Here is a 27276-nt window from a genome sequence, read left to right as displayed (position 1 = left end):
TGGTGAATGGTAATGATGTGTGCCATCATAAATGGTTTACGGATAATTGTTGCTACTTAAATATGGTCGAAAAAAAGAACTTGCACAAAATTTTGATACTTAAAGAGTGCTTGACTTTAAGGCTTAGTTTAAGATGAACCTACGTAATAATAAATTAAACTTCTTTGTAGATTTTGTTCTTGGTCTTTATTTATTAAAAGATCTGTGCCTCAGATACCCATGGGTATACTTCACAGTAAAATGTTTCTGTTGAAAATGAATAGAATTATTTTCAAACTAAAACTACCAAGGAAAGCTCTTCGTTTGGTATCTTTTGATTCCAGTTAAATCATCTTCTAATTTTCTTTGAATCCAAAAGGATTTCTCATAGATTTTTTAAAATAAAATATGAATTATAAATGGAATTTGAATTTCTAGATGAAAGCTCTTCATTTTGATTAAAGAAAATGGCAATTCTATGAAATATTCTATTCCCAATAGTAAAATCCTCAACAAACGTTTATACTTTCAGGGAATATTTTTAGTGACTTTTGCTCTCTGCATAAATCAAGATACACATTACTTCAAAGGTTTATGCTTTTCCCTTAAACATTTCTCAGCTTTAATCTAATAATATTTTTTCGGGGGATTCCTTTTAAACTCGGTCTGAACTCTTTTTGCTTTGCTGTTTTACCTGGGCAACATTAAGCCAGTTAAGGAGCGGAAGTCATGTTGGCTCCGGCCTGCCGCCTGCCGCCGCCCACCTGCTAAATTTGCATAAAAGATGCTTTTCGCTTTTCACTTTCCTCCCCCGCCCCCTGCCGCACAGCAAAAGAAATGAAAGCTCGAGAGCTGCAAATATCTCAGGACGGACGGAAAGGCTTCCTTTGCCGGCTTGTTGCCCTGGCAGCCGAGGGAAATAAAATATTTTTTGGCCAGGCCAGAGATGAGAGGGGGAAAATGTAAACTAAACACAGCAAGAAGAGATGTACACAAAAAATAAAGGGAAATAGCAACACATGGAATTTTCCGTTCTCTCTTTCTTTTTTTTTCGCTTTTTTGTTTATCTGTTGTCGTGTGGAATTAACTTAACGGAAACGGAAATGGAAAATGGAAATGGAAGCTGCTGATGCTGCTGGGTGCACACAGGGGCAATATGGCCAGTGTCAAGGCCCCGGCCAAGGATGATCTCCAACAGCTGCTGTTGGCCCTTTTCCGCCATTTCCTCGGGCTTCTTTGTTACGGTTTTCTTTGTAGCATTTTTCCCCTGCTAATCATACACGGTTAGCAGGGTGCTGTGGGGTGACTCGGTTTCCTCACGGTTGCGTCGGGAAAGCGGCCTCAAAACTTGCCAATAATTGCAGCAGTAAATGAAGAGAGCTATGGGAATGGGGGATATTATCATTGAACCAGAAATTATTCCATGAAAATAGCAATTCAGAGTGGTCATAGGAAAGTTGTAGAGACTTTAAATTACCTAAAATTGCATCTAAGAGTATGCTTTACATCATTCTTTTTGTCTTACAGATATTTTAGATAGATTTTTACCATGTAAATTGTCTCTCCAAGTTCACTTTAACTCCCCTGACATTACTATACTTTAGTATTCAATAGAAAATATCTCACTTAAGCAGCTTAGCAACAGCCAAGATAGGGTTGCTATAACCATCATCAGATTGTTATGGGCCTGCTCTTCCTTGGACCCTAAAACAAGTGGCACTTATCACTTATATAGCTGGAACTTAAGAGATGATGTTGTCCTTACCGTCGCTGGTTGTAAAGTTTCCACCGTCCGTCATATTGTTCGTAAAAAGAAGAACTTTACTATTTCGCTGAAGAGTCCAAGGAGTACTGACACAATTTCAGTTTATTTGAAGGCAAGAGCTTAACTGGGCTCTAAGTAACAGCTGTTTTCCTATCTATGGCTTTGTGTGGTTACTTATCACTAATTGAATTGTCTTGGTTATTGGTCAGTTAAATTTGATAAGACACTTTGATTATTCATAAAAAGGTGTTGTGGTTGTTCAATGTTTGTCGAAGAGCTTTAATTATTTGTTTTGAAAATGATCTTATAAGCCAGGAAATAGATACCATTTCCCCTGTCATTTTCGACTGCCTTACTTTGGTCTCAATTTCACTTTCAATTGCATGTATTGGAATAATTCCATTGAGATATCTATTTATAGTGCAGGCTCTTACCTCATTCATTCTCCTCCCCCCCAAAAAAAGCGGAGCAATTCCCTTTCACCTGCTCTGCTCACCTTTCACAATTGTAACTGTTATTGAAGGCGTTGCTGTTTATCATTTGCCGCATTGCATGACTATAGCTACTATATCAATATCGGCGGATACCGAGACACACTCCCTTCCGTATCTCTGAGGCCTCCCCATTGCCATTGACACGCCGAAATAAAGGCAAATGGCTGGAACCACTAATAAAATCCAAAACTTGCATTTATGGCCAAAACAAACAAATATTATTGACAAAATTATGGCCGGCGCCCAAAACAAAATACAAAGAGTATAAAAAATGTTGTTCCTTCGCAGAGAAGGAGGGAGTATCAAGTGCAATGCCTGCCTTGGGTTCCCACGTAAGTTTCCTTGACATGAGAACCTTAAAACTAGGCAGAGGCTTAAAGTAAAAATAAAGAATATATATTACTTTATCAAGAGAAAAGGGAATATAAAGCAAACAAGAAATTCCTTTTGTAATTTCATATGATTACTGAAAGCCTCAATGACATCGGTTAAGTTATTTCGCATTAACTTCAATTTGTGTCACTCTCGTTTCAATGGGAACGTCAAGGACATGACGAGTATGTCAAGACATCAGCATTTCACATATTATTAGCAATTCCATAATTATAATTGGCGGGAGTAGGAAGGAAGGATGGAAGGTCCCAAGCTCCCTGGGGAGGTCCCTCTTCATATTTTGCCAACGAGCTCTCAAAGCGCAGAATGAAGTGAAATAAAGCGAAGCATTTCACGATGCAGCCGAGTCAAAGGAAGGCTGTGGGTTTTCACATATACCTAAATATATATATGTATATATATAAAGAAAGCCACATAAATGTTTCCTTTCTCCAGCTGCCTTCCTTTTTCCTGCTCCTGCTGCTGTTCCTGCTCCTGCTCCTTCAGCTTCTACTTTTCCCTTTCAATGAATGATGAATGCCTGATATCTCTTCCTCTCTGCTTTTTCGCTTACATTTCACCGAGTGTGTGTGGGGTCCTGTCGTAATGAAATTAAATATTTAAGCCCGCAATGCCTGAATGGACAGGATCTGAGAGGGGGGCAGGGGGCTGGAAAAGTACGGGGTAACACACTCATAACTTTGTGCCTTGTGTTTCACAACGCTGCTGTGGTTTTTTCGCCCCTTTGAATTGCGTGGATTAGGATTAGGATTTGGATTAGCGATGCGCAGGATACCCACTTTGGGACCACGTCATTGCAGCTGCAAATGGCGCCGGATTAAGGCAACTATACTGCAGTGTTACATAACCAACTTCAACTCCATTTCCTTCCCCTTTTTGGCCCATTTTGAAGTCCTTTTGGAACGTGTGCTGCTGGCTGACACCTCGAAAAACTTGCCAACTTTCCACTGTCGATTATTTGCTGTCAAATCAGAATTTATTTTGGCAATGCATTCGATTTGGCAATTTTCAGGAGACCAGTGCAAGGTTCTTTCACGTCCAAAACGGAGGAAAAAGTTTGAGTTTGAAGTGTTTTATGGAAGCCAGAGAAGTTTCTGTCTATGAAATGTATATAAAAGTTAAGGGAATATGGGATTTTAAGGAGTTTTCTAATAATACAAAGCTAGTTATATTTATTCACTTAAGGTACCTCAATGAAATATAACAGAACAGCATCTTTTTTTTCCTTGCAATCTTCTAATTAAATTCTTGGCAAAATTTCCAAAGCCATACCCCAAAATCAATTTCCCTAAAGCACACCCTCGATTTCAATTTAAATTTCAGTTCTTAGAAACACAATCTAGCAAAATAAAAAACCTAATCCCCTGAACCTTTAAATTCTCTTCGAGTCCACCAGAAATTACGAAATTCCCCGGCAACTACATAAATAGCAAACGCATTCGAGCGGCAATGCAACAATTTTTAATTACCATTTAGGCGCTTCAACGAGCTTTACGGAAAAGCGAACAAAAAAATCAAGATGAAAAGCGTGAAAGATAGAGGAAATTGCTGGCAGCACTTTGGTCTCGACTTTTTTCCCGACCATTTAAAAAAAGGAATTAAAAAGCAAACAGAAAAAAAAGGAAAATACAGCAAAAACGGCGAAAAAAAAAAGAAAAACAAACGCCAGGGAAATTAAGTCAATGTCCTGCGGGTTCAGTTGCGTTTTGGATAAATGTAATTAACCTTCAGGATCGGAAATGTTGAGTTGGGTCTACCAACTAAGGGGAAAGGAAAAAAAAAGACAGGAAGACGGGCAAAAAAAAAAGACAACAAACAGATGCGAAATCCCTGATTATTTGGTGTAAATGATGGGTTAACATATTTCCAGGATATCTATATATATATATATATATATATATATCGCACAGCAGACAGTTAAGATATCTGTGGGCAAAAAATAGTCCCAGAAGAGGGGCAGAAGTAAGATTTACTCGGCATGCGGAGACATTCATCACTTTAAATATACCACGAACCACATCATTAGGGAAGTCGCCTTGCAAATTAATTACAATCGAAGCGAAAGGTGCAAAACTTGGGGCGGAAAATTGGATGGGTGGCCAAAAGGCACACATACACTTAGGAAAATAGAGATAGAATAAGGGAAAGCCTATGATTTAACCTTAATGTATATAGAATATTATTTATTTTATTATATATACATTATTATTTATACTATTTATTTAGTTTCGATAAATGGGAACGTAAAAGAAAAAGAAACACAGATTTTAAAGCAGTAGAATATAATTCAATATGAGAACTTCGAAAACTTCTCAAAAGATCTAACTAACTTCTCCTAAGAATCTATTCTACGAATAATCTTTTATTACCTTCGAATTTTGTGTATTGTTTTTTTTAGTGCAGAATCAATGGCAAACAAACCGAGCAGCCAAGAAACCCCCCGAAAATCCGAAATCCAAAGGCGAAATGTCCTGGCCAACAATGGAAGCACTGCTGTAATTACCTTCTCACACACACAGAGACACTCACACTCACACTCCCGGATAAAGACGGTCACACACACATAATTAACTCGATAATGAGGACAAAACCCATAGCCACACGAAGAGAGAACCCAAGCCCCGATCCCGAGCAGCCAAGTTGTCGCAAATGTATGAAATGGCGTGTTACAGTTGTTGTTCCTGCGGTTAGCCCGGGGGGCACCCAGGAGACCCTTCTACCATCCCACATCCCTATAACCAACCCCAACCCCAACCCCTATCTCTATTAGGTTTTGTTTGCCACGATAATGACTTCCGCTTCGACAGAGCCGTGGATGACAGAACCGGAATTTGTAATTGCTCCTAAGCGTTTGCCATTCTCGATCTCAATTTCCAGCCTTTGCCTTTGATTTCGCAGGAAAACCCCCCTTACCTTTTTTTGCTCACACATATCCTTAGGAAAGCGACTCTGTGTGTGTGTTTTTGGCTTAAAATTTATACGCATTTGACCTGAATGCCTCTGCCTAACACAGAAAGCAAGGAAAAAGGTGTGAAAAACTATGCAGGAAAATTGCAGGGCATATAGGATTGGTTAGGCGGCGACACTACAAAGTGTTTGCTATGCTAATTCCTGAAAAAGGAAAGAATTATATTTACTCGTTGCGGCAATTGTCGGAACCAGTTTGCAAATTGCAAAAAATAAAATGATAAATAAGTAAAGGAAGCTAGGAAAAGAAAAGGTATCAGACCGGAAACAAATTAACACGTCCTTTAAGATCCTTAATAGGAAACCTTAAAGGAACATATGATAACGTATTCTAAATTTGAAATTTCATTTCAGAATACAACCTTAAACTTTGGTAAAACCCAGCAAAAATAGGAACCACTATTTCAAAGAAATAAATACTTCCAATGAAAACATTTCCCCCCATACAAAACTCCCTTTGGGTTTTTACCCATTTAATTTCACTTAATTTCTTTCCATTGCAAAACAGAAATAATAAGCACAATCCCAATGGGGGAAAGCCTGGAATATTTCATGATTAAGGGCAATTGAATTACACATTACCATATAGCCAAGTTAATTCCTCTGGAGATGGCCAAGATACAGAATGGCGGAGCAACAGAACCCCTTACATTTATCGCAGTTTACATTCCAATTGCCATTTTGCCATTTGCCAGTGGTGTTTGGGTTTGGGTTTCGGTTTGGGTTTTGGGTGGCAGAAACCCCGTTTGATTGCGGTAAAATGCTAATTAACAGAGCATTGCTCCAGTTTGGGGCAAAACTTTAACCCACTGACAAATGACTAGCAGGCAGGGGTTACCAGGGGTTAGGGGAACACTTTAGAGCGCACACATTTCTTTAAAGTTTTTGAGCTCGACTCTTTGGCTTTAACGTGGCCTAAATATTAATGGCCGCATTACGTATACGCCGCGATCCAAGCTCAAGTGAACACTGACCTGCCCAGGGAATTGTCGGTCTTAAATTCATATCAAAAAATATATATAGTATATACATATATATATATAGATTAAATATTCTCTTGCACCGGATTCGGTGCTGCTTTGCTTTAATATTTATAGCAAAGTCCCAGGAGGACCGAATGGCTTTTGTGCGCGGCCCTCTTCCCTTGGTCTCTCTATTTGTGAAATTTAAGCACGGAAAAGGTTCGCATATTAAATGCCAGCGAGTTATCTCTGCACCGTCGTCCGTCTGCCTTTTGGCTCTAAACTTGTTGGTTCCACTGGGGGATTCGGTTTTGTTTGGTAATTTGTGGAGTGCCCGCCACTGCCGCCTGGTGAACCCAACTGAACTCGGGGGGCGATTTCAATTGGCTGCGGATGGATTTAATATAAGGTTTTGCGAACGGTGGCAGATTAGGTGTTTTCCCTGCCCCATTTTCCTATTCCTGATAAAGTTAGCACTGTGCTTATATAGTAAGCTCCATTTGGCGGTGGTTTAAACGCTTTGAGGCTCTAATTCAGCGCTTATCTTTCGATTAAGCCTTGAGAAAAGCCTTAAGAAAATGGTAAATTAATAATAATTAGTAGACATGGCATAAATAATAAGTTGTATTGAATATTTAAGCAGAGTTTTATGTAAATTCTAATAGTATTTTTTAAATACATTTAGTTTATTTTCTTTAGGCAATTTTTAAAGTGCCAGACAAGCAGTAAATAAGCATAATATACCCTCTTTTGACTATGTTAACCCCTTGGGCATTACACTCGTCTATTCCCAGTAGTGTTTATTTTTATAGTTCATTCAAATTGTCATTGCCAAAGTCCTTGGGTGGAAATTAATTACATCCTTTTTGCACATCGCCAACTGTCGCTTCTCTCTTTCTCTGTTCAGCACTCGATAAATGTATTGATCACACAGATATCGCATATAGCTCATCCGCCCCGTTGGCTCCCGTCCTTCCTTTGCATTTTCCTCAATTGCAATTATAGAAACAAGCCACACACACAGACAGAGCGAGATGGGGAAAACGGGGGTTTTGCATATTTCATAGTAGCTACGCATAAGTGACACTTGTCAAAACACATTTTCCACACCCAGCTCCAAGCCCCACGCCCGTCCGCTTTCCCTTTTGGCCAGAGGCAAAAAAGCATATTTCAAGTGCGGCACTTCATGTGCGTCAAACAGGGACGGACGGACCGACTGTGCACCATCGCCATCAAAAGCGAACCGAACAGCGAACAGTGAACACTGAGCACTGAGCACTGAACACTGAGCTCTGAACACTGAACAGAACTGAAAAAGTGCTCAAGTCGAAAGCCCTCGAGTTGTTTTGCAACATTTGCAACACGTCAAGTTTTTTAAGGTCAACATGTCGCTGGCAGGCAGGCCAGACATGAGGCATCAGACATGGCTAACACCCTGCGGGGGAGAGTGTGTGCATTTTTTGGCGGAAGGGGAAGGGATGCGAAGAGATGGAAAAGGGTTAGACGGTTGGCCATTATGTTGGCCCAAACAGGCAGAAGAACGCCATTTGCATTCGCAGTCATTGTCGCACAGCTGGACATGGTTTTTTTTTAAGTTCCATTCTGCATTTTTTAAATGCTTGGATTTTATTTCAGTTACAGATATTTTAGAAATATTACTATTACTGAGGTAAAAGTTGAGGAAGAAAGCAACTATAAAAGCCCTTATAATTTATATATATTAAATAATCTAAAACGTATACTAGTTTAAAAATATGCTCAGAATATAATTGGTAATATCTACTCTTGATATCAAACACCATTTAGGGTCTTTTGTTTTACTTTCACTTGCCTGAAGCATTAATGCCACTTTCCTTTAATGAAAGACATACCGAAATCCCACATAAGAACTCTTTTTCCTTCATTGATATCCCCAAAGTCCTGCCCCCCACACTAGCTTTAGTCTGTAGGAAAAATGCCCTTTTCTTTAGCTAAATTTCCCCCTTTCTCCCTTCGACATTTATTGTTACTTAGCTTTGGGGGGTGCAGATCCAAGGCTGGCTCTTAGCTCTACGAATGCCTTGTTTACTCTTTGGATGTTCTTTCACGGCTTTATATAAGGAAAGAGAACACATGTGTGTGTACCTTAGTGTGTGTGTGTGTAAGTGTGTGTGTGTGCGGTTCGGTCTCGTTGGAAAAACACTTTTTCACAAAATTTTGCTCAAAAAGAATGTTAGACAAACCGCTTTGTTGGCAACAATTTGGGTTAAAACTTAAGTGTTTTGCTTCGAGTTGAAACCAAGCAGCATCCCTTCCTCTCTACCTCTGCCATCCCCTTGGCCGCAACCCCTTAAATTCTTTGGCATTGCAGTGCTTTTGGCCTGGCTTAAAACGAAACCCACAAGAAAAGGCAGGCAGGCAAGGAAAGGAAAGCAAAAAAGGCAACTAGGAAAAACCAACAAAGTTGGACGGGGGGACAAAACGTGAAAATGTTTTTGTGCTTTTCCCTTTCATGCATTCCAAGCCAAGACGCAGCAGGGAAGGAGGTAAATTGTCCTTTTAACTTCGTTCGCAGCTGCTGCTACTGCTGCTGTTCCATATAAATTTTGTTAAAATTCAGCGCTGCACTTTCACTTTTCTCCTAAGCAGAAAAAAAACAAAAGCTCTTCAAGAGCCACAATGAGCGGAAAGTATGTATTCAGGGAAGCTCCTAAACGGGCTTCCTCATTAGACCAACTGCAAAAACTCAACAGTCATTAAACAAATGAAAACTAGAAGGGTTACAGACGAGGTTTTATAAGAATATCCATACTATCTAAGATGGCTCTTGGGTGGGACGATAGATTAGCTTTTATTTGTAGATTTACAAATATTATATTGCATATTAAACTGGTTCCAAAATAAGGAAGGGATATGAAGGCTCTTTAAGGTGTATTTTCGTTTAGTCTTGAAAGCAGAACCAAATGATTAAACATTTGGTGGTATTATTTTTACCTAGGTCTTATCGATATTATTTGCAATACCTTGATCACACTACATTCCTTTAGTTCCAGATATTTAAATTCTTTATGCCTTATTGATAATCACGCTCTATTTAATCCGTTTCAATAGGTAATTATATTAAACCTTAAGTAATGTGCAACGTGCTTAGCTGTTACTCAAAATTTCCGCCTCCAGCCAATGTGCGTTGCATTGGGCTAATTTGATTGAAAGTTTTTGGATCAAGTTTTGTGTGGGTAGTCGTCCTTCTACACATATACCACAAATCTGAGGCCACATCAAAGCAAAAGTTGATGCAAATATATGCCCCGTAGCCGAAACCCCACTGAAACCAAAATCCGGACCCATACCAAGCCCAACTCGAAAACCGACCGAAAACCGAGCCATTCAAATGTAAGCAAGTCTGAAGTCGCAGATGAATTTGTTTGTTCACATTTTGGGGCTGCATTATTGGATATCTCAGCTCGAACTTAACTAATTTTAAAGTTTTCCAAATGAGAGATCTTCCTCTCTGTGTGTGGCGCAAGTTCTGGTAAAAGTTTCCATGGAATTAGTTGCAATTTTCAGCATCTGGGGAAAATTTTACATTTACTTGGGCAGAGAGACATTGAGAGTGTGACGCAAGAGCCCAGGGAAAAGGAGGAAATTGTCTACAGCTGCTTGCGGTTGAGCTTCATCGTCATCATCGGCAAGCATCCTCCTCCTCTCGTCATCATCAGCGTTGACACTTTAAAGTTTTTCAAGAATGTACAGAGGCAAGTTCACGACTCGGTAAACAATTTGTAAGCCATTCCTAATGAAATTTCAAGTAATTGTTATTCGAGTTACATTTTTGAAGAGGTTCCAAGCGGATTCTGTAGCTCTATTTAAAGATCTTGTTTGGGAGTTTATTTAAAGTTTGCACAAACTGTGCTTGAAATTGATATAGCAAGAAAATTTTTAATTTGCATAGCAAAGTATAACATGAACTTTTGAAGAGTAAACAAATTATATGTTTTAATCCTAATTTGGTGTTTTTATGTTTTATACATTTACTTTTTATTGTTTTAAAATAAGCTGAGATTTAAATGCCTTCGTGTAGAGCTGCCTTTGGGCCTCTACTATATTTTCTTCATAAACTTTCATTGGACGCACACCATTTTTTGTATCATTTCCACTGTTTCAAATTTTCATATAACTATATTACCTCGTGCAGAGCAGCCTTTGGTCTCTGCCATTTGTAATTATTTTCACCAATGAGAGATTTGTTAGAAGTGCGATTCCATAGGTAAAACTTTGTGAGTGACTCCATGAGCAATAAATAATATTAATATAGCAAATACAGTAGGCATTCCATAGTGAAAAAGTTGAAAATCATGTAAGCATTTGTACATATTTTTAATCATTGATAAGTAATTGTGAGCAATTATATTTTTTGCTTACAAAATTGAAATACAATAAATATTTTTTATCAAATATTAATTTTCAGTAACTTATTGCCATTGAAAGAACCCCAAATCAACGGAACAACCTGAGATTGGTATTCGCGAATACAAGAAACCACAATGCAAGCTATCAAATTTGGACTGTTCCTTTGGTAAGTAATGTTTATATTCATTTGAAAGACAAATAACCAAAAATGACTACCAAAGTTGGCTGCATGTGCTGACTCTGTTCCAGAAATTGTTGGCAAAATTTCGCCAATTCATTATTGCCTGCACAGACGAACCGGATTTCGTGGATGTGATTGTCTTCAATGATATGCCCTTGAAGTGTTACCAAAGGCATAAAAATGTGAACTGTCCGAGAAAATACTGCCAGCACTGCAGGGTGAATAAATTGATTTCCTATATAAACAATGCCAAGGTGTGTATGGATATTGCCCACCTGGTATTTACCAGTCAGAAGATATACGACGCCGTGTTGGCCGCCTGGTACAGGGGCGTAAACATCCGCTTCGTCACCGATTCCGAAATGTTACATGTTCACGGTTCCAAAATCCGGAAGCTCTGCTCTCATAACATTCCCATTCATGTGGCTGGCCAGAAAACTCTAATGCACCACAAGTTTGCCATCATTGATGGTGAGCAGCGGATCCTTCAGCTGGACAGTAAAGAGAGGAAAAAGGCGGCCCGCGTCTTGAAACGCCGTGGAATCGTTATGACCGGCTCCCTGAATTGGACCATTCAAGGTACCCAGAATAACTTTGAGAACGTGGTCATCACATCCAATCGCAAGGTGAATGCACGCTACCAACTGATCTTTGATAATTTGTACAACGTTTACGAAGAGCTAAAAATCATTTTCAATGAATACGAACCCAATGAAGTAGTAAGGATTCCAGACAAAAGTGCTAAGAATTATTTTTAGAAAGAAAAGGAGGCTCTTTCTTGGAATGCATTTGAATAAAATAAATGAAACATGGCCTAAGAAGATTATTTTCTTTTTGAAGTTAAAGAAGAGTTTCGTATTTGTAGTCGCGATTCTATATTTCTTCAATAATCAAAAAGCAAGCTGGAAAATCATAAATAAATCAATTGACATAAAGATCTTTAAGAATGCTTATACATATTAATTGCGCTCTCCCTCTATATTACTTTGAAATAAAATTTCAAGAGTCTTATAAGCCATCTCAAAGGTTATTGTCGAAACCTGTTACCTCTTCACCCTGAAATCAACTCTAAAACGTTCCTTTTCTTTTGCTTTATTGCAGTCGAAAAGTTTTGGCCAGCTCTTTTTTTTTGTAACTTCTATTGGCAACTTCTACACCCGTTACCTGTTACACATGATGCCGACGAATATTGCCAGTTAACCAAGTTAACAACAAATCCACCATCCAACCGCCCCCAAGGTTCCTCGTTTCTTTTGTTGTTGATTACACTTTGGACGGTCATAAATTTGTATCAGAGAGCGTGGAAACTCACAGAGAAGCTGTATAAAAAAAAATACGAGAAAACTCTCAGCGCAAAAAGTTTTTATTTTACCTCAGCGAGTTCAAGTGAAACTTGAGTGCTGCACAGATGGAGGAGTTGTGAGAAAAAAGAAGGCAACTAGATTCGCGGCTGAAATTTTCATTAACTGATGGTGTATATCGGTATCGAGGAAAATGGCAGTCGTTCAAGGGTCCCCGCAGAAGTCAATTGGAGGAGACTTGTTTGGAAATATATAAACATATACAGATATATATTGAGGTTGATGGTTGGGCCAGAATTAGTAGTCGTTGTCCTCCCGATTTCGCTGTATGTCGTGGTCCTTGCTGCCATACTGGGTATTGTAATTGGCCACCAGCTTCCTGGTCGTGTTCACCATGTTGGCCAGATCCTGGATGGGCTTCTCCAAGGTGCTCACATAACATTCGAAATTCGCCCGTGAATTTTGATTCTTGAAGTTTCGCACAAAGCTCTCCAGAGTGTTGATCATGGCTCCATGCTGTTTGGCCACTTCAAGGATCTTGATGCGGGGCGTCAAGCTCTGGCCGGGATTCAGATTGGAGGGGGACACAGTGTTGCTCTTTTTGCGGGGGCTGGAATAACTGGGTTCGTCCGATGATATGGTTATGCAATTGTTCTTGTTGTCATTATCATTATCATTATCATTGTCGTCCTCGACGTAATCATCCACGTACGGAATCTCCTCTTCTTCTGACATCTCTGGCTCCAGATGCTGCGGCGATGGCTGTCCATTTTCTTCATATTTCTCCTCATTCGATTCCTGACAGTCATCGTCCTTGGCCACCAGTTCCTTGACTCTATCGGCATACCGCAGTGTATTCAGGGTATGCTCCACGCAGTTCATTGCGGGCGAAATCATGGCTATCATACATGTCTTGTTCTTCTTTCCACCCACAAAGGAGTCGCGTAGCACTTGGGTGAGCTTGGATCCACGGAAAGGCAGATGACTGGACTGGCGGCTCAGCGCCCGAATGCATTCCTTGAGGGCCAACAGGCTCTTGTTGATCTCAGCGCCCTCAATGCGGGTCTGGCGATCCGCCGACTGCGTGTCCGCTCCTCGCTCATTGCCCGCCAGGTCCACGAAGGAGCACTTGCCGTAGGGACCCCAAGAATCGGGCAGGTGGAGGGCCATCTGAAAGACAGCATGGGAACGCGAAGACTTGGCATTCGCCGAGGTCTGTCCCGAGGTGCGCATCTTGTTGCCCATCTCTATCAGGCGAAGGACATCGTCCACCTTGGTTACCGGCATCTCCTTAAGACCCACCACTACGACCTGCTGCCGCCCATCCTCGAGGACTCGCAGCTGTGGTTTTTCAGGCTGCAAAAGGTCAAACACCTTGGGGCCATAGATCTCAAAGTAGCTGCACGTGATCTTGGCCCCCATCTGGCGGTACTCCTGTCGCGATACCTCCTGGAACACATCCCTGGCTGCCATGGCGTAAATGCCGCTGCTGCAATCTTGCGATTTGCCACAGAATTCACCGCCCATTGTGTGGGTCTTGCCACTCCCGGTTTGCCCATAGGCGAAACAGGTGGCATTGCCACCCTCGAACATGGTCCGGATCAGGGGCCGAGCTGTGTGGTCATAGACCAAGGAATTGGAGCATTCCTCGTCGAAGGTGTAGTCGAAGCGAAACTTGTGATGCTCCAGATACTTGGTGAGGTCCACCTTGTAGCGCAATTCGTGTATGATCAGGGAATCGTGAGAGGGCACCGTGACAATGTCTATGTTCCTCATGCGTTCCTCCCGACGCGCCAACGGTCTCTTGCGGACACAGACCGTGATCTGGAGTACGGCATCGCCATGAGGATTCAGACTTCGCAGCGGATTGATGGTCAGTGTTTCGCGGTATTGACGCAGCATGATGGCCGCCTCCCAGTTGGGATTACCCGGATCCTGGCGACGTAGAGCATCCTTCTCCAGCAGCTGCTCGGCCTGACGAGCGCGTCGCAGCTCTCGTTCCTCCTTCAAGCGATTCACTTCGTGGACCACATTGGAGCAGCGCTGGGTACCCGCAACGCTTGAATTATTCACGTTCTGAGACTTGCGTCCATAGATTGGACTAGCATTCCGGACACTGGCCAGGGAGATGCGTGCAGTGTTGGGACCGACACCGACAACGGCACCGACACCGACAGCTCCGGCTCCAGCACTGGCAGTACGATTGGTGGCGACTACATGTGGAATCAGAGTTCTTTTGGGTGCTGGCAACTTGGTGGGCACCCTCAGGCGGTCTGTGGTATACGGGCTGCCACTGAGCTGCTTTCTAAACTCCATTTTGGCGAGTATTCCACCACCACCTCCCCTGTCCAGGACAGGCTTCGGAATCGAAGACCCTGTTTCACTCGGAATACAAAGCTTGCCAAATGATTTTGATAATAACGATGGCTTCCGCGGCGTGTAGCCCACTTGCTTCTTGAATATATGGGGATTGATGTCCACCAGCTGGCGTAGAGCCACGTCCTTGCCCTTGATTACCGATCCTTCCTCCCACTCGCCAGTAATCAGCTCGAGTTCTAAATTCTTTCCTATGCAGGTTACCGATTGCATTCGTCCGTTGCTTCTCTGGAAGTAGAGCTTATCGCCGATCTGAATGCGATCCATATATATTTATATAAATTCGGATGTTATATATCCGGAGTGGTGTATGCAATTAATGGCGTTTTTAATAAAATATTTCAGTTTCGGTTACGATATTTATATATATATACGACTTGGCTGCTATAATTTACTGTTGAGTGTGAGGTTGGGTTTGGTAACTTTTCGTTTTGTTGCGACAATTTCAACTTACGTTCTAGACGAGGCCTGCTTTTTCCTATAATTGTTACTTTTTTTTATTATTTTATTTGTTTTTTAATATTTTTTTTTTAAGTTTTTGATTAGAATTGTGCAAAAGGTTTCAAGCCGAAAAGTTTGACTGCTTCTCTAAGTCTTTTTCGAAGTCGTTCAACTGAACTACTTTGATTTGATATTTTTCTATATTATCTCAAAGCTACTCCGACTTGGACTTTGCTTTATTTTGAAAAAGAATTTAGTGTGGAATCGTCTACCAATTCAGCATTTTCAGTTCAAAAACTCCCATTGGGTAACCCTATAGAGTTAAAGGGGTTTTCTTTCTTAAAGCGGTGTCAGGTTGGTCCTGGATTTCCTTTTTTCTCTCAAAGCAATTTTATGGTTAACATGTTTGGAGGGTGTTGGCTCGTAAATTCCTATGCTGGTTGCTTTTTGGGGTTAGCAGCTTCTTTTGATATATGGCCATTGCTTCGTTACGGGTTAGTACTTTTCAAATTAGATTTCTCTTTTCTGTGTGGTGTGTGTGTGTCATAAACTCACAGAAGGGTTCTTCTATATATTTACACACAGGCGAACCCAAAACCAAACACACATTCTGTAAATAAATAGCTGATGCTGGAAGCTGCCGTTTCGTTGTCTAGACTTCTCTGATTGGAGGACAATTAAAAGAACACACACACATGGCAATGGGAATCCCTTCGAGAGCCTTGGGAGAAGGGATCAAACAACATGCTGTCCCCTGACCAGTCAGGTGTAAAAACTAATTTACGGCAATTTCTTGCCGAATAACCCACCCAAAAAAAATAAACCACAAAACGAAACCTCAAGGTGAAAAGTTTTTCTCTCTTTTTGGGGTAACTGCAATTCCAGGACAGGTTGTTACACAAAAAGAAATTATAGTTCTGGATTTCTTAGTAAGTATTTTATTAACACAAGTCCTAATATAATTTTATTTCCATGGAAGTTAATTAAAGAATCAAAACTAAAAGACACAAAATAATTAACTTTGAGCCAAAGTTGATATACCCTTGCAGGTTGCCATTGAATTATAGGATCGAATTGAAAATCGATCATATCTTAGTTTAAAATATCAACATTCTTTGAATAGATAGTTATTGATATTTTTATATGACAATTTTTTAGACAAACCAAAGTTTAATAAACTCATAACTAAGCCAAAAATGCATTAATTTTAATTCGGAAAGCTGTCCTATGTTAGTTTTTCTTAGACCAATAAATCTGCATTCTCATTTCAAAATGCAAAAAAATTAAAATTTTTGCGTATTTTTTTGTTAAATTTTAATGATAAAATTTAGGAAAAATTAAAATAAAAAAATTTTCTTTCCAAAACAGCTAGATCGATTCGGCTGTTGATGCTGATCAAGAATATATATGATTTATAGGGTCGGAAATGACTCCTTCACTGCGTTACTAGCTTCTGACTAGAATTATAATACCCTGTAAGGGTATAAAAAATATTCAGCCAGGACTTGAACCGTCTAAGGTCGGTGCAAGCAGGATAGAAAAACTATAACAACTTGATACATATTTCTTGTTTCCAGGTATTTCAACTAGATCTCCTCTGGAACAGTATATAACTATAAAATCTAACATCATATCTCCCATCTTAATTTTTTTCTCTGCACTTTCCCTTTCTGGTCTAGTTTTGGTTATCAGTTACTGGGTCACCATCGGGGGGTATGGACCATAAATCTCATGGAGGCTGCTGCTGCTGCCGTTGCAGCAATCAAGCCATGTGCAATCTCAATCTGCATCAGAAATCAGCGAGAAGCAGTGCCAACTTGTCAGGGACAAATAGATAGGACGACCGAGCGAGCGAATGAACAGTCCACTGGAAATGGGAGATGGTAGATGGGAAATGGCGTCAAGGGCGCCATAAATGAGAATTTCCGTTTCATTTCCGCCCCGTTTGTTTGCGATTGTGTGTTGTGTGTGTGTGTGTGGTAAGGTTCATTTGTGGCGCATAATGAGCAGGCAAAAGCGTCGTGGCTCTGTATCGATTTTCATTTAAAGTGGCAGGACTGGACTCCTTCGCCTAATGGCATTTGGTAGCTCGAATTTATGGCAACTTGACCTCGGCCATTTGTCAGCATTCGAGCACAATTACGAGGTGAAACCGAAGCTGAAGGAGAATGCAATTTCGGGGGGGGGCAAAGCACAGCAAATATGGGTCAACCCCAGTTCTCCATACAATTCAATTAAATGCACTGCCTCCACGGAAAAGTGAAAAGTCTCTCGGAGGAATATTTATGGCGGGAAGCTTGGGAAAAGAAGAATAAAGCTCGTAGGCGGCAAGGCAAGGACACATAAATTTGCTTACCCCTGACACGATAAGCGGGAAACATGTTGATACACAGGCAAATTAAAATATATATTTATATGTGTATGTCGCCTGAATGGAGACCAGGACACCAGAACACCAGCATAGGGATAGGACACAACCGCAAACCCTAAAGATTTATGCGGAAATAATCGTTGGGGCCATAAATTATAGCCAGCAGCTAGACGGAAATCTCCGCTCCGTTACATCGATAAACCATCGAGATGTCAGTCACAAAATAACACTTAGTTCAAATCAAAACACACACACACACACACACGACACAATACACACAAAACACGGTTTAATATTAATTTATTAAAAATATAAATTAGAAAATAGCGTATTAGGTAGCAAGTTTATGTTGTTATAATGATGCGAAAGGTAACAAGACGAGGCACAATGGTAACCGACGAAAATATACCGTATGTACTGTAAGTCTTGGAATATTGGAAAATGTTACTTCTCTTTTTTTTTACTTGTAATCCTTTTTAGAAACGAATCAGAGAAACAGAGCTTGGAGGGTAGCTTCAGTTCGGTAAATCGAAGTCCCTGTTTGAGCCAAGAAAACATAACACGGTGAGAGATTGATTAAATCTCATTTTAATATATATAGTAACTTTCCAGAGTTGCCTAGATTATAATCCACTTTAAAATATAACAAAAACTAGCTATTAATATATATTATTTCCTAGGACATACTTGCTCCTGCTGGACTACAAACAATTCAAGGCTACCCAGACCATCCAACGCACCTGGCGGCGCTTCCATCGTCGTTGCCAGTTCCTCAGCAGAACCAAGGCGGCCATCACCATACAACGCTGGTGGCGTGGATTTTTGGCCCGAAACAAGCAAGTAAGCTTCGTGGAAAACATGCTACAGGATAGGGTAGTCCGTCACTACCACAAATCGGCCACCAAGATCCAGGCCCTGTTCCGAGGCTGGAGGATTCGCCAGACGGTGCATGACAACAGTCGTTTGCGTAAAATGCAGGTCTGTGCCGCAGAGGATTTTCTCAATTGTGTCGCCTTCAAGCTGCATCATTTGCTAAGGACCTATTCCATACCCGGGGTGTACTCTCTGAGGAACTCCAAGTGGGTTGTCTTCTTACTAATTTTATTTATATTTTGTGGTGAATGATTTTTCTTTTGTTTCCCAAAGCTGCTTGTCGCGCGTAGAGAAACTGCTGGCTAGCCTCCACTTCCGGTTCCGCAATGGCCGCATAAAATCACAAATAGTGTGTGCGGACGGTCAGAGAGGTGAGGAGTTGGACTCAAGAAGAAGCCATTGCCAACAAAAAGTTCAAGCAACTCATACCCAATACTGGAGCCAATGCAAGTCCCACTGCTATGACTACTTGAGAGTATACAAAGACATGGACAGGCGGATGTACAGGATCATTGAGATGTACGATGCGGCACAGAAGAAGGTTGCCTTGCTAATGAAAAATAGTGAGTGGGGAAAGGGAATTTATGGTCACTGATCTTGATCAAATTATCCCTTTATAGAACCATATAAAATGCTCCTGGAGAAAGTCAAAAAGACGGGAGAAAAGAACAAGCACGATTTCTGTGGTGATGTCATCGAGAGTATGCGACGCTGGAACTTTTTGGTTGAGAAAAAAATCAAAGTGGATAAGAATGTGTTTAAAAATCCCGAGGTTCTGGAAAAGTTTCTCACTGAAATTTCGGAACTCGCTCAGGAGTATGATAATTGCTCCTGTTACTGCCACATTCCTGTATTCGATGAAATCTACTGCGGTTAGAGATTTTCTGCTATAGAAACCCAGAGAAAATTAAAGTCCAGAGTGTTACTATTTTGAACAGACGATTTATTTAAAAAGGGGCCACACAAGATCTCAGTAAGCACTATACCATTTACAGAACCAAATCCTTTCAGTAGAATATTGCGCGAAAGATGTCGACTGGGGATGAACTAGTTAGTTAGTTTAAAACTCTGAGGATAGTGCATCGCAGCCAACTCACCAAACATATTGCCAAAGAATCTCAAAAGCACGGTGACAAATGAGGGTCTTTCAATGTAGCTATAGATTGTTGTTATTTCATCTATTTTTGTTTAGGAAATGTTGGTAATTTAGTAACTTATCCTTACCAATTAATGGCATGAGAAATTACCTATGCGCTCGCAATCTAATCGTTCATTGTCCAAGTTATAGTTCGGGTTAACTTGTCCTATAGGCGCCTGCACTGGGGCCTCTGTTGTCACATCAGACATATCAGATCCACCTGCCGCCATCGTGGACTTACTTAATTTGGATTAATATTAAAGAAGTAATACTTTTACTAAACTAGAAATTTCGATTTAGTTATTGCTGACTTATTTATTGTATGAGAAACTCTCCGTGTTCGTGTTCGATTGAGACTGAGAATTTGTTGCTAGGGATACCAAAGGGAAGGTAAGACGACTTATGTGTCAAGGATTGCTCTGATCGAATTAAGCACTCGTGTTCTAAAGCAACAATTTTTCGTAATATCAAAGACATCTAATTTAGCCATATTTACATCCTGGCCACCAGCTGCGAATTATGTTCCAAGTGTGCGATTTATGATGTAAACTTTTTTAAAAGCAAAAACATTAAGCATTCGCAATGTAAATACAAACGAATGCGAGGTGGGATTTTCCTGGGTAGCCTGTCCCTCAACGGGCATAAATTAAGGCCAGTTGCTGTTGCTTTTAATTAGACACTAAAGCTCGGCAAAAGGCCAGGGACGACTTCTCCTTCTTCTGGTTACGACATCAAAACAGAGGATCTCACAGTGGGGGATGCTGGTAATTGTACGACTGGCTCATCATCATCTCCATAATAATCAGCATCCTTAGATATGCAATTAAAGGACAAACGAAAAATGTGTCTTGGTCAGGCGCTGTCATCGTCGCCCAGGGACAAATATATATACATATATTTCCCAGACTTCTATCCACATATATACAATATATATAATATATATACGACTGAAATTAACCATATTCATCAGGACCACAGCTAAATGCAACATTTTTGGCCGCTAATGACGAGGCAACATCGTCGTTGTTGTCGTCTTGAATGCTGAACTTGTATTGCCACGGGGCCAGGCTCTTTATCACTTGGTTAATTACTTATGTTATGTTGATTCTACCACCCCCCCTGACCCAGGACTAACCTGCCTGACATTCTGTTGGCCAGTTTCTATCGTCGTTTCTGGCAAACGAATTTCGTTTAATTTGTGGCCAACATGTCAGGTCGGTTGCTCCGGTCTCTTGACATGTTCGTTTCAGTGGCATTATTATAATGAACCCCATGGCTCCATGGCTGACAGGCAGGTGGTCTTTGGTCTTAAAGTTGTCATAGGTCTTTAAAGGATACAGAGTAATATACAAAAGATATGAAATACAAGTTGGTTACCAAGAGTTAATATATTTAGCGAAGAAGAACTTACAAATGGAATGATTGCCGAATAATTAACCCAAGACCATAGTTTTTTCAAATAATAATCCTGCTAGAATCCTGCTTCCGCTCTGTTTAAGCCACGGCTCAAACTTATATAAAGCCCCACATCAAGGCTAAAGACAGGGACAACTCAAACTGAAATGAAATCGTAAAAAATACAACTGTCTAATTTAAGCTTATTAAAAACTTTTTCAGTGACATTTTTTTTTTTTTTTGCCAAACATTTGGCAGGACTAAAAGCAACTTTGCCATTTGTTATTTTTATTCGCTCGCTGTCCTCTCTCGCTGTCAAGCCGCTTTGCAAACATTTTGGCCACGGTTTTTAGCCATCATCGAAATGGATTCCTAAAAATAACAGTTGCACTTGGTGGAAATACCATTTCACTTTCGGTTCAGTTTTAATGCACATTGTGTGCGGTTCTTGGGCCGCTAAAATTTGCGCTTCGGCTTTTTCCGCTGCTTAATTAAATGTGTTAAGAGCTGCAACTTTGTTGGCCCAGCAGCTGTTGGCCAAGATAGTTGACAGATTTTCGAGAGAGCTGCCACGGCAGCTGGGCAAGGTTCTTGATTATGGTTAAGCCGGTAAGAGTTATAAAAATTGAAACCTTTATTTAGTTGCTTGGTTTGGTTTATTTAATGTCCTGCCTGCTAATGAGCATATGTCCAAACAGGACCCCTTTCATGTGGGCTGAAGGGGCCAACTGTGACCACAACACACAGGACATTCAAATGTTTCCTTTCAAATTAATTAGAAGTTTGCGGTAAGGGCAGAACCACCCCATCATCATCAGCATCCGCATCCGCATTGATGGCTGGCCAAGCCCCAAGTGTAGGCCACAAAATGGTTTTTGGCCAACAATGAAATCTGAGTTGTAATTGCCGGCACACAAACATATAATTAACTAAATAATGAGATGAGCAAGAGAGGGAGTGGCTTGGGCGGTGTCTTAGCCATTTTGGCCGTTGTTAACGGCATTCGTAATTGCCTTTGATATGTTCAGCCACACTTGGTCGCCAGACCGCGGGTTTCTTTTTTTCAATTAATGTTTCTGCCAAAATGTCTTTCCAGGTACACACACCACACACAACCATTCGTGTTTGCTTTCACTTCCAGCAAGGCGGTGTAAAAGTTTTTTAATTTATTGGCCATAAATTCAACAACATTTTGGCCATCACTGGCACCTGCACCGCACCGAAGCAGTTAAGGTAACTAAAGAAATATGCCCGCGAGGGAATGGATAATTCTTTGGTTCCGTTTTAGAATTGGAAAAAACCTTGTCTAATTACCTTGTTGAAATTAAAATGACATCTTTGGTTGTTAAATTAATTCCGTTGCAATAAATACCACGTTCATTTCTGCTATTAATAGTAATTCCACTTTAGAATATTAACAGATAACACCCATTTGTTAAGAGGTTTTAACAAAACCTAAAACCGTAGATCTGATTGCGATTCTGTCATCTCAACTTCTTTGCTGACTTGACATCTTCGATAAGAATGTAAGGATAATGAGTGAAAGGTCAGTTCAGGAGAAGACCATTTCAGAAGCTCAGTTACTTTGCAGTCCTCTTTGAAATCGGTATATAAAATGCAGAAATTGCTGGCTTTCTTTCACGAATACGCCCTGGTCATAGGTCTGACTTCCTATAGATTTGTGAACGGCAGGTTTCAACAGACTAGAATAACTAAGACTTATGTATGGATTGTAAATCTTGGACTGTTGGCAGCTTTGCCCTACTGCATGTGGGAAGTTTCCAAGTTCAATTCGTCCATCTCTCTATATCCGCGATTTGTAAAAACAGTGCCGTATGTCCTCGATTCCATCAACAATGCAGTAATTCTGTACGCGTTGGTTTTGCGTGGCCGTCGGGATAAAATTCTCTTGGAAATGGATAGGTTAATCACTCAGGTGAATCGTGAGATGTCCAAATCCGGAAAGAAGACGAGCTCAAAGCTATGCAAAGTGCTCTATTTGAAGATTTTTTTAGTTGCATCCCGATCGCTGCACAATTTGATGCAGTGTTTTATTTTCGGATTACCAGTGGAATTTCGTTTTAAGCCGCGAATATCATGTCTTATATTGACCATTGGCAAGAACTTGGTAGTTGCCAGCACATTCCAATACTTTCTTGTATTCTGGAACATTGCCCGAGGCTATGATTTCATCAATGAGCGCATAGATGAGCTTATTCCGCAGTCGAAGTCTAAAAAGAAGGAAATTTCACGACTGTGGGATTTGCACTTCAAGCTTGGTCGAACTTTTACACGGATAAATCGTCTTTTTGGTCCTCAAATGCTGACTGCTCGATTAAATTACTTTTCCTACACCGTCATGAATAGTTACTTTGGCATTCTACTCTGGAACGAAAAAAGCACACCCAATTTCTTTATGTGTATGTGGTCCATCGTGTTCTTACTGCACACCATGAGTTCCTTCCTGAGTGACTATATTATCGGCCTAGCGACTGAAACTCAGAGTAAACGTAGAGACTCGATTACCGAAGAAAATGGAACTATGTCTAAGGAGGTAAGTTAAAAATGCATATTAAATAATATTGTGCTAAAATTGTGGTTTATTTCTAGACAAGTGCTTATATCATTTATGAAACCAGCATGAAGTTTGACGGAAAGATTTGTGGACTGTTCAAAGCCAATTTAATGACTTGGCTTCAAATGATGGAATTGATACTATGCCACTTTATAGTTTTGCTGCAGTTTCATTTAATTTTTGGCAGCAAGTAGAAAATAAGAAATATCAACAAATGAGTAAATAATATTTAAGTGCTTTGCTCAACACCCAATGTAGTCTTAAGAGACCCGTGTTTGTCGCTTTAATTGAGATTGAAAACGGCTCGTTCTCTTTGAGCCATGAAATATGCTTCTTCTCTTAACAAATTAGTTCAAAAGGTTAAAACCAAGGCGAGGTAAGGAGTAACTCAGACACTAGTAGAGGGAGAAAGACAAAGAGCAAGCGATTAACATTTATTGGGTCTGAACTTTAATTTGCCTTGGCTTTTGGCCGAAAGGGAAACTCACCTCGCTGGCGCTGGCCTGTTGGCCATTTGACATTCGAACTGCTTCTAGATTTATGGGATTGCCTGTGTCGATTACTTGGCCATAAATCTTCAGTTTCGGTGTTTGCTTATGGTCAGCAGTTCAGCCGATTTGCCCGATTTAACCCCAAACTATAGTAAATATGTGTATGCACGCATTGTATTCTCGATTTTCCCTTCCATTGTCTAGGTTATATTCCTGGCTTCTCCACTGACAGCAAACAAATTTACGATTCATGCTTGGAATATTGTAAATTTTTCCACGTTTTTGTTGCTTTTATTCTTCATCATTGCACCATTAACAGGTTAACTCATTTTAAATGAAATCTCCGCTGAGCGAAATATAAATATATGAACTGGGGGAGGGAGAAAACACAGCGCAGGACCTCTTCTAATTTGCAAAGTTTTTACGCTGACTGAACTTTAACCCTGCCGCAGGTGTTAAAAATGATTTGCAAAATGCAAAACTTTCCGTTATAAATTCATAGCCATACATATATTTAAAAGAAACAAAAAAAAAAAATAAGGAGAACAAGAAACAGAAAGCGAAAGAAGTTAAAATTGCTCAAGTTTTATATATATGTATATACATAGAGTTCATACATTTCTCCCACTTTTCTCGCCGGTGAAATATGCAAAAAGTTTAATCAAATTCCCCCAGCAAATCGCGTTGTACTAAATCGTATTTTGTAGTTTTCCCAAGCATTGCACGTAAATTAAACACATAAATATATTTGAAAATATGAGAAAATAAACAAAACTAAAGCCTTGACCGTAAAGATCTCAAAAACTATAAAAGCTAGAATTACTAAATTTGGTTATAACATTCTTATAAGTTTTATGCAGATTAAGTTTCTTTTAAAATTTGTGCCAGCCTAAAAATCTTGAGTAGCCCCAAAAAGTATGCTCTAAAATTTCCTCATTCTTCAATGCTCACACAAGCGAACCGAATTTTGACCACAGGATGTTTTGTATCTAAGCATATTATGTTTTATTAAACGTTTATGGGATCATGTCAAAATAAAAAACGAAGTAAAAGATGGCAAACACGCGCCTTGGTCCCAACAAAGACGTGCCAAAAATAGCCAATGAATGACCCTTTATTTGACAGCCAAAAGTATAAATCGGAAAAGCAAAAGAAACGTATTTACATTTCCCCTTCCGACCCGAGGTCGTCATAAATCTTTTACACCTGGCTGTGAATGTGTGTGGACGCCCACACACAGTGGCATGCAGATAAATTCAGTGCACAAAATATTTAAAGTCTATTTGCTGAAGCCAAGAACAAAAGCAGCAGGAACTGCGGCCAGCCCACAAAAAAAAAAATGAAAAACCTTACAGAATAAAGCCAGAAAACCGCCGGAACCACCTGGAAAAAGGGAAACACACACTCGGAGAGAGAGAGATAGAGAGTGAGTCGGTGGGAATGGAAGGTATGGAAAGCCTCAGAGACGCCACCAACAATTTAACAACTGACTTCATGTGAACTAAGCAAACATGCAAGTGTGCTGCACACACACACGGGATGCACACACACCCATTTGGGTGGCACCATTGTGGGTGTAAAAATAAAAGCATTAACAGGAAGCCCATCAAGTCGAACTTTACATACTCTTTGAAAACAATTTTGTCAATGTTTCACTATTTTATTTTATTTATTAAATTTAAATGAGGTTCAACTTTAAGAAATAATATCTAAAAGCTCTTTTGGTAGAACAGCATCTGTTACACTTTAATTTATTAATTAAATTAAATTTACCTTGGACATTATAGTTCGTAATAAATATGTTAGACATACATATATCATTTTCGCTTTTTAAGGTATAAGATATATACTCTTGCGAATGTCAAACGCTTTGAGAAGAGCACTATACTATTTTATAAGGCACAAAAAAACGTAATAGCAAAAAAAAGAGCAAAAGTTTCACCTTTTTGCTTTGCTTTGTTTGGTGACATCCTTTGTCCTTATCATAACAAAAATTACAGAATTCTTTGATTAGAAAAAAGTTAAAGCATTTTTATTGTTAATGTTCAAAAGGTGTGTGAATATGAATATTAATATGATGTTCAACAAGGTAACTGAAGTTTATATACCCTTGCAGTTTCAACTGAATTACAGGATCGAATCCGAAAAAGATTATAAGTTATTCTCATAGTTTGAATTGATATTTATCAAAAATTTTATATGCAAATTTTTATTGACCTATCAAATTTTCAAAAACTCATAACTAAGCCAAAAATGCATGCATTTTCATTCGGAAAGCTGTCCTAAGTTAGTTTTTATTATATTAATAAATCTGCATACTCAATATAAAACTTAAAAAAATTTAATTTTTTTTTAATGTTTGAATATTTAAAATTCCCCAAAATATGTCGAAAAAAATTGAAATTTTTTTTTTTCTTCCTGAGATAGCTAGATCGACTCGGCTGTTGATGCTGATCAAGAAAATATATGATTTATAGGGTCGGAAATGACTCCTTCACAACTTACAGCCTTTTGAATAAAATTAATATGACCTTGCAAAGTACTTAAAATCAAATCCACATACTGATTTTTACCTATTTGAAAATGCATTCAAAAAGTGCTTTTAATTGCCAGAAAAAACTTATTAATTTTTTTAAAGGTATGTATTTTCTTTATTTAAAACCCAACTGCAAAGGTTAAAACAGAGAGGTGGACTTAAAATTTTTCAATTTTACCCAGAGAATTTTACGAAATACACTTTTTTCCTCTTGAAGGACGCAGAAAAACCGACTCATCCTCTGGCCACATGGAAAATTGACAGGCGCAGAGGGCTTAGGCGAAGATTAACTGCAGTCAGTGTACACATGCATGTCACGTATTTGAATTATGTGTGTGTGTAAGTGTGTGTGCATGTGTCCGGGTGAAAAATAAATAAATATAAAACCATCGACAAGGGTGGTATGGTATCCCGTCTCATATTTTCCATGAAAAGTCGTGAAATCCGATCTGATCTCCCTTTTTTTGCACTGATACACAAATTAGACACGGCCACGCCCCCCTAATCATGCCGCCAAGGCGGAAAATTGCGAGCCGATTAAATTGGCAATCAAGTGTAAAGGCATCGGGAGGCATCCCAGCACCAGTCCCCCGAGAAGGATGATTTTCATCCCGCCTGCGGAGCGGAAAAGTCCTCTCATCTTTTCCGC

General features: G+C 39.8%; 5 protein-coding genes and 1 long non-coding RNA gene across 9 annotated transcripts in view; 2 read left to right on the top strand and 4 right to left on the bottom strand.

Moving 5' to 3' along the window:
* LOC147644494 (uncharacterized) overlaps positions 1-27276 on the bottom strand; it is a 194250-nt gene that overhangs the window by 119035 nt on the left and 47939 nt on the right. The window lies entirely within an intron of this gene.
* LOC110177971 (uncharacterized) lies at positions 1005-1849 on the bottom strand. Its single transcript, XM_020944963.2, has 3 exons — positions 1745-1849; positions 1606-1683; positions 1005-1359 (listed from the first exon to the last, which is right to left on the bottom strand). Exons 1-3 carry the CDS (start codon positions 1776-1778, stop codon positions 1250-1252), a joined length of 222 nt encoding a protein of 73 aa, XP_020800622.2. The 5' UTR covers positions 1779-1849; the 3' UTR covers positions 1005-1249.
* LOC110177967 (mitochondrial cardiolipin hydrolase-like) lies at positions 10756-11948 on the top strand. Its single transcript, XM_020944959.2, has 3 exons — positions 10756-10896; positions 11008-11115; positions 11171-11948. Exons 2-3 carry the CDS (start codon positions 11084-11086, stop codon positions 11886-11888), a joined length of 750 nt encoding a protein of 249 aa, XP_020800618.2. The 5' UTR covers positions 10756-10896; positions 11008-11083; the 3' UTR covers positions 11889-11948.
* Klp59D (Kinesin-like protein at 59D) lies at positions 12478-15448 on the bottom strand. Its single transcript, XM_020944931.2, has 2 exons — positions 15262-15448; positions 12478-15201 (listed from the first exon to the last, which is right to left on the bottom strand). Exon 2 carries the CDS (start codon positions 15072-15074, stop codon positions 12729-12731), a length of 2346 nt encoding a protein of 781 aa, XP_020800590.2. The 5' UTR covers positions 15075-15201; positions 15262-15448; the 3' UTR covers positions 12478-12728.
* LOC110177956 (uncharacterized) lies at positions 17816-19427 on the top strand. Of its 2 annotated transcripts, none has more exons than XM_020944948.2 (5): positions 17816-18029; positions 18100-18183; positions 18300-18698; positions 18766-19055; positions 19113-19427. In XM_020944948.2, exons 1-5 carry the CDS (start codon positions 17977-17979, stop codon positions 19367-19369), a joined length of 1083 nt encoding a protein of 360 aa, XP_020800607.2. In that variant the 5' UTR covers positions 17816-17976; the 3' UTR covers positions 19370-19427. The 2 variants fall into 2 exon arrangements, with proteins under 2 accessions (XP_020800607.2, XP_020800605.2); XM_020944946.2 differs by having other exon boundaries at positions 17816-18038.
* Positions 19415-20046, bottom strand: LOC110177957 (uncharacterized). Its single transcript, XM_020944949.2, has 3 exons — positions 19740-20046; positions 19590-19670; positions 19415-19528 (listed from the first exon to the last, which is right to left on the bottom strand). Exons 1-3 carry the CDS (start codon positions 19858-19860, stop codon positions 19500-19502), a joined length of 231 nt encoding a protein of 76 aa, XP_020800608.2. The 5' UTR covers positions 19861-20046; the 3' UTR covers positions 19415-19499.

The sequence above is a fragment of the Drosophila serrata genome, unplaced genomic scaffold (assembly GCF_035046125.1).
Source record: "Drosophila serrata isolate PLE 108 unplaced genomic scaffold, ASM3504612v1 contig_165, whole genome shotgun sequence".
In the NCBI taxonomy this organism is placed as follows: domain Eukaryota; kingdom Metazoa; phylum Arthropoda; class Insecta; order Diptera; family Drosophilidae; genus Drosophila; species Drosophila serrata.
The sequence above is the reverse complement of the archived record's forward strand: the minus strand, read 5'-3'. Positions and strand labels throughout refer to the sequence as shown.

What these genes read in the sequence shown, in the direction of transcription:
- LOC110177971 (XM_020944963.2), bottom strand. Translation starts at nt 1,778, where the DNA reads ATGACGGACGGTGGAAACTTTACAACCAGCGACG. An exon ending in AAACTTTACAACCAGCGACG is followed by an intron (nt 1,684 to 1,744) that starts GTAAGGACAACA and finishes CACTTGTTTTAG; the next exon opens with GGTCCAAGGAAGAGCAGGCC. An exon ending in GCTGTTGCTAAGCTGCTTAA is followed by an intron (nt 1,360 to 1,605) that starts GTGAGATATTTT and finishes CCATTCCCATAG; the next exon opens with CTCTCTTCATTTACTGCTGC.
- LOC110177967 (XM_020944959.2), top strand. Translation starts at nt 11,084, where the DNA reads ATGCAAGCTATCAAATTTGGACTGTTCCTTTG. An exon ending in AAATTTGGACTGTTCCTTTG is followed by an intron (nt 11,116 to 11,170) that starts GTAAGTAATGTT and finishes TGACTACCAAAG; the next exon opens with TTGGCTGCATGTGCTGACTC.
- Klp59D (XM_020944931.2), bottom strand. Translation starts at nt 15,074, where the DNA reads ATGGATCGCATTCAGATCGGCGATAAGCTCTACTTCCAGAGAAGCAAC.
- LOC110177956 (XM_020944946.2), top strand. Translation starts at nt 17,977, where the DNA reads ATGATGCGAAAGGTAACAAGACGAGGCACAATGGTAACCGACGAAAAT. An exon ending in GAAAATATACCGTATGTACT is followed by an intron (nt 18,039 to 18,099) that starts GTAAGTCTTGGA and finishes AATCCTTTTTAG; the next exon opens with AAACGAATCAGAGAAACAGA. An exon ending in AGCCAAGAAAACATAACACG is followed by an intron (nt 18,184 to 18,299) that starts GTGAGAGATTGA and finishes ATTATTTCCTAG; the next exon opens with GACATACTTGCTCCTGCTGG.
- LOC110177957 (XM_020944949.2), bottom strand. Translation starts at nt 19,860, where the DNA reads ATGGCGGCAGGTGGATCTGATATGTCTGATGTGACAACAGAGGCCCCA. An exon ending in ATTAGATTGCGAGCGCATAG is followed by an intron (nt 19,671 to 19,739) that starts GTAATTTCTCAT and finishes AAACAAAAATAG; the next exon opens with ATGAAATAACAACAATCTAT. An exon ending in ATTCTTTGGCAATATGTTTG is followed by an intron (nt 19,529 to 19,589) that starts GTGAGTTGGCTG and finishes GTTCATCCCCAG; the next exon opens with TCGACATCTTTCGCGCAATA.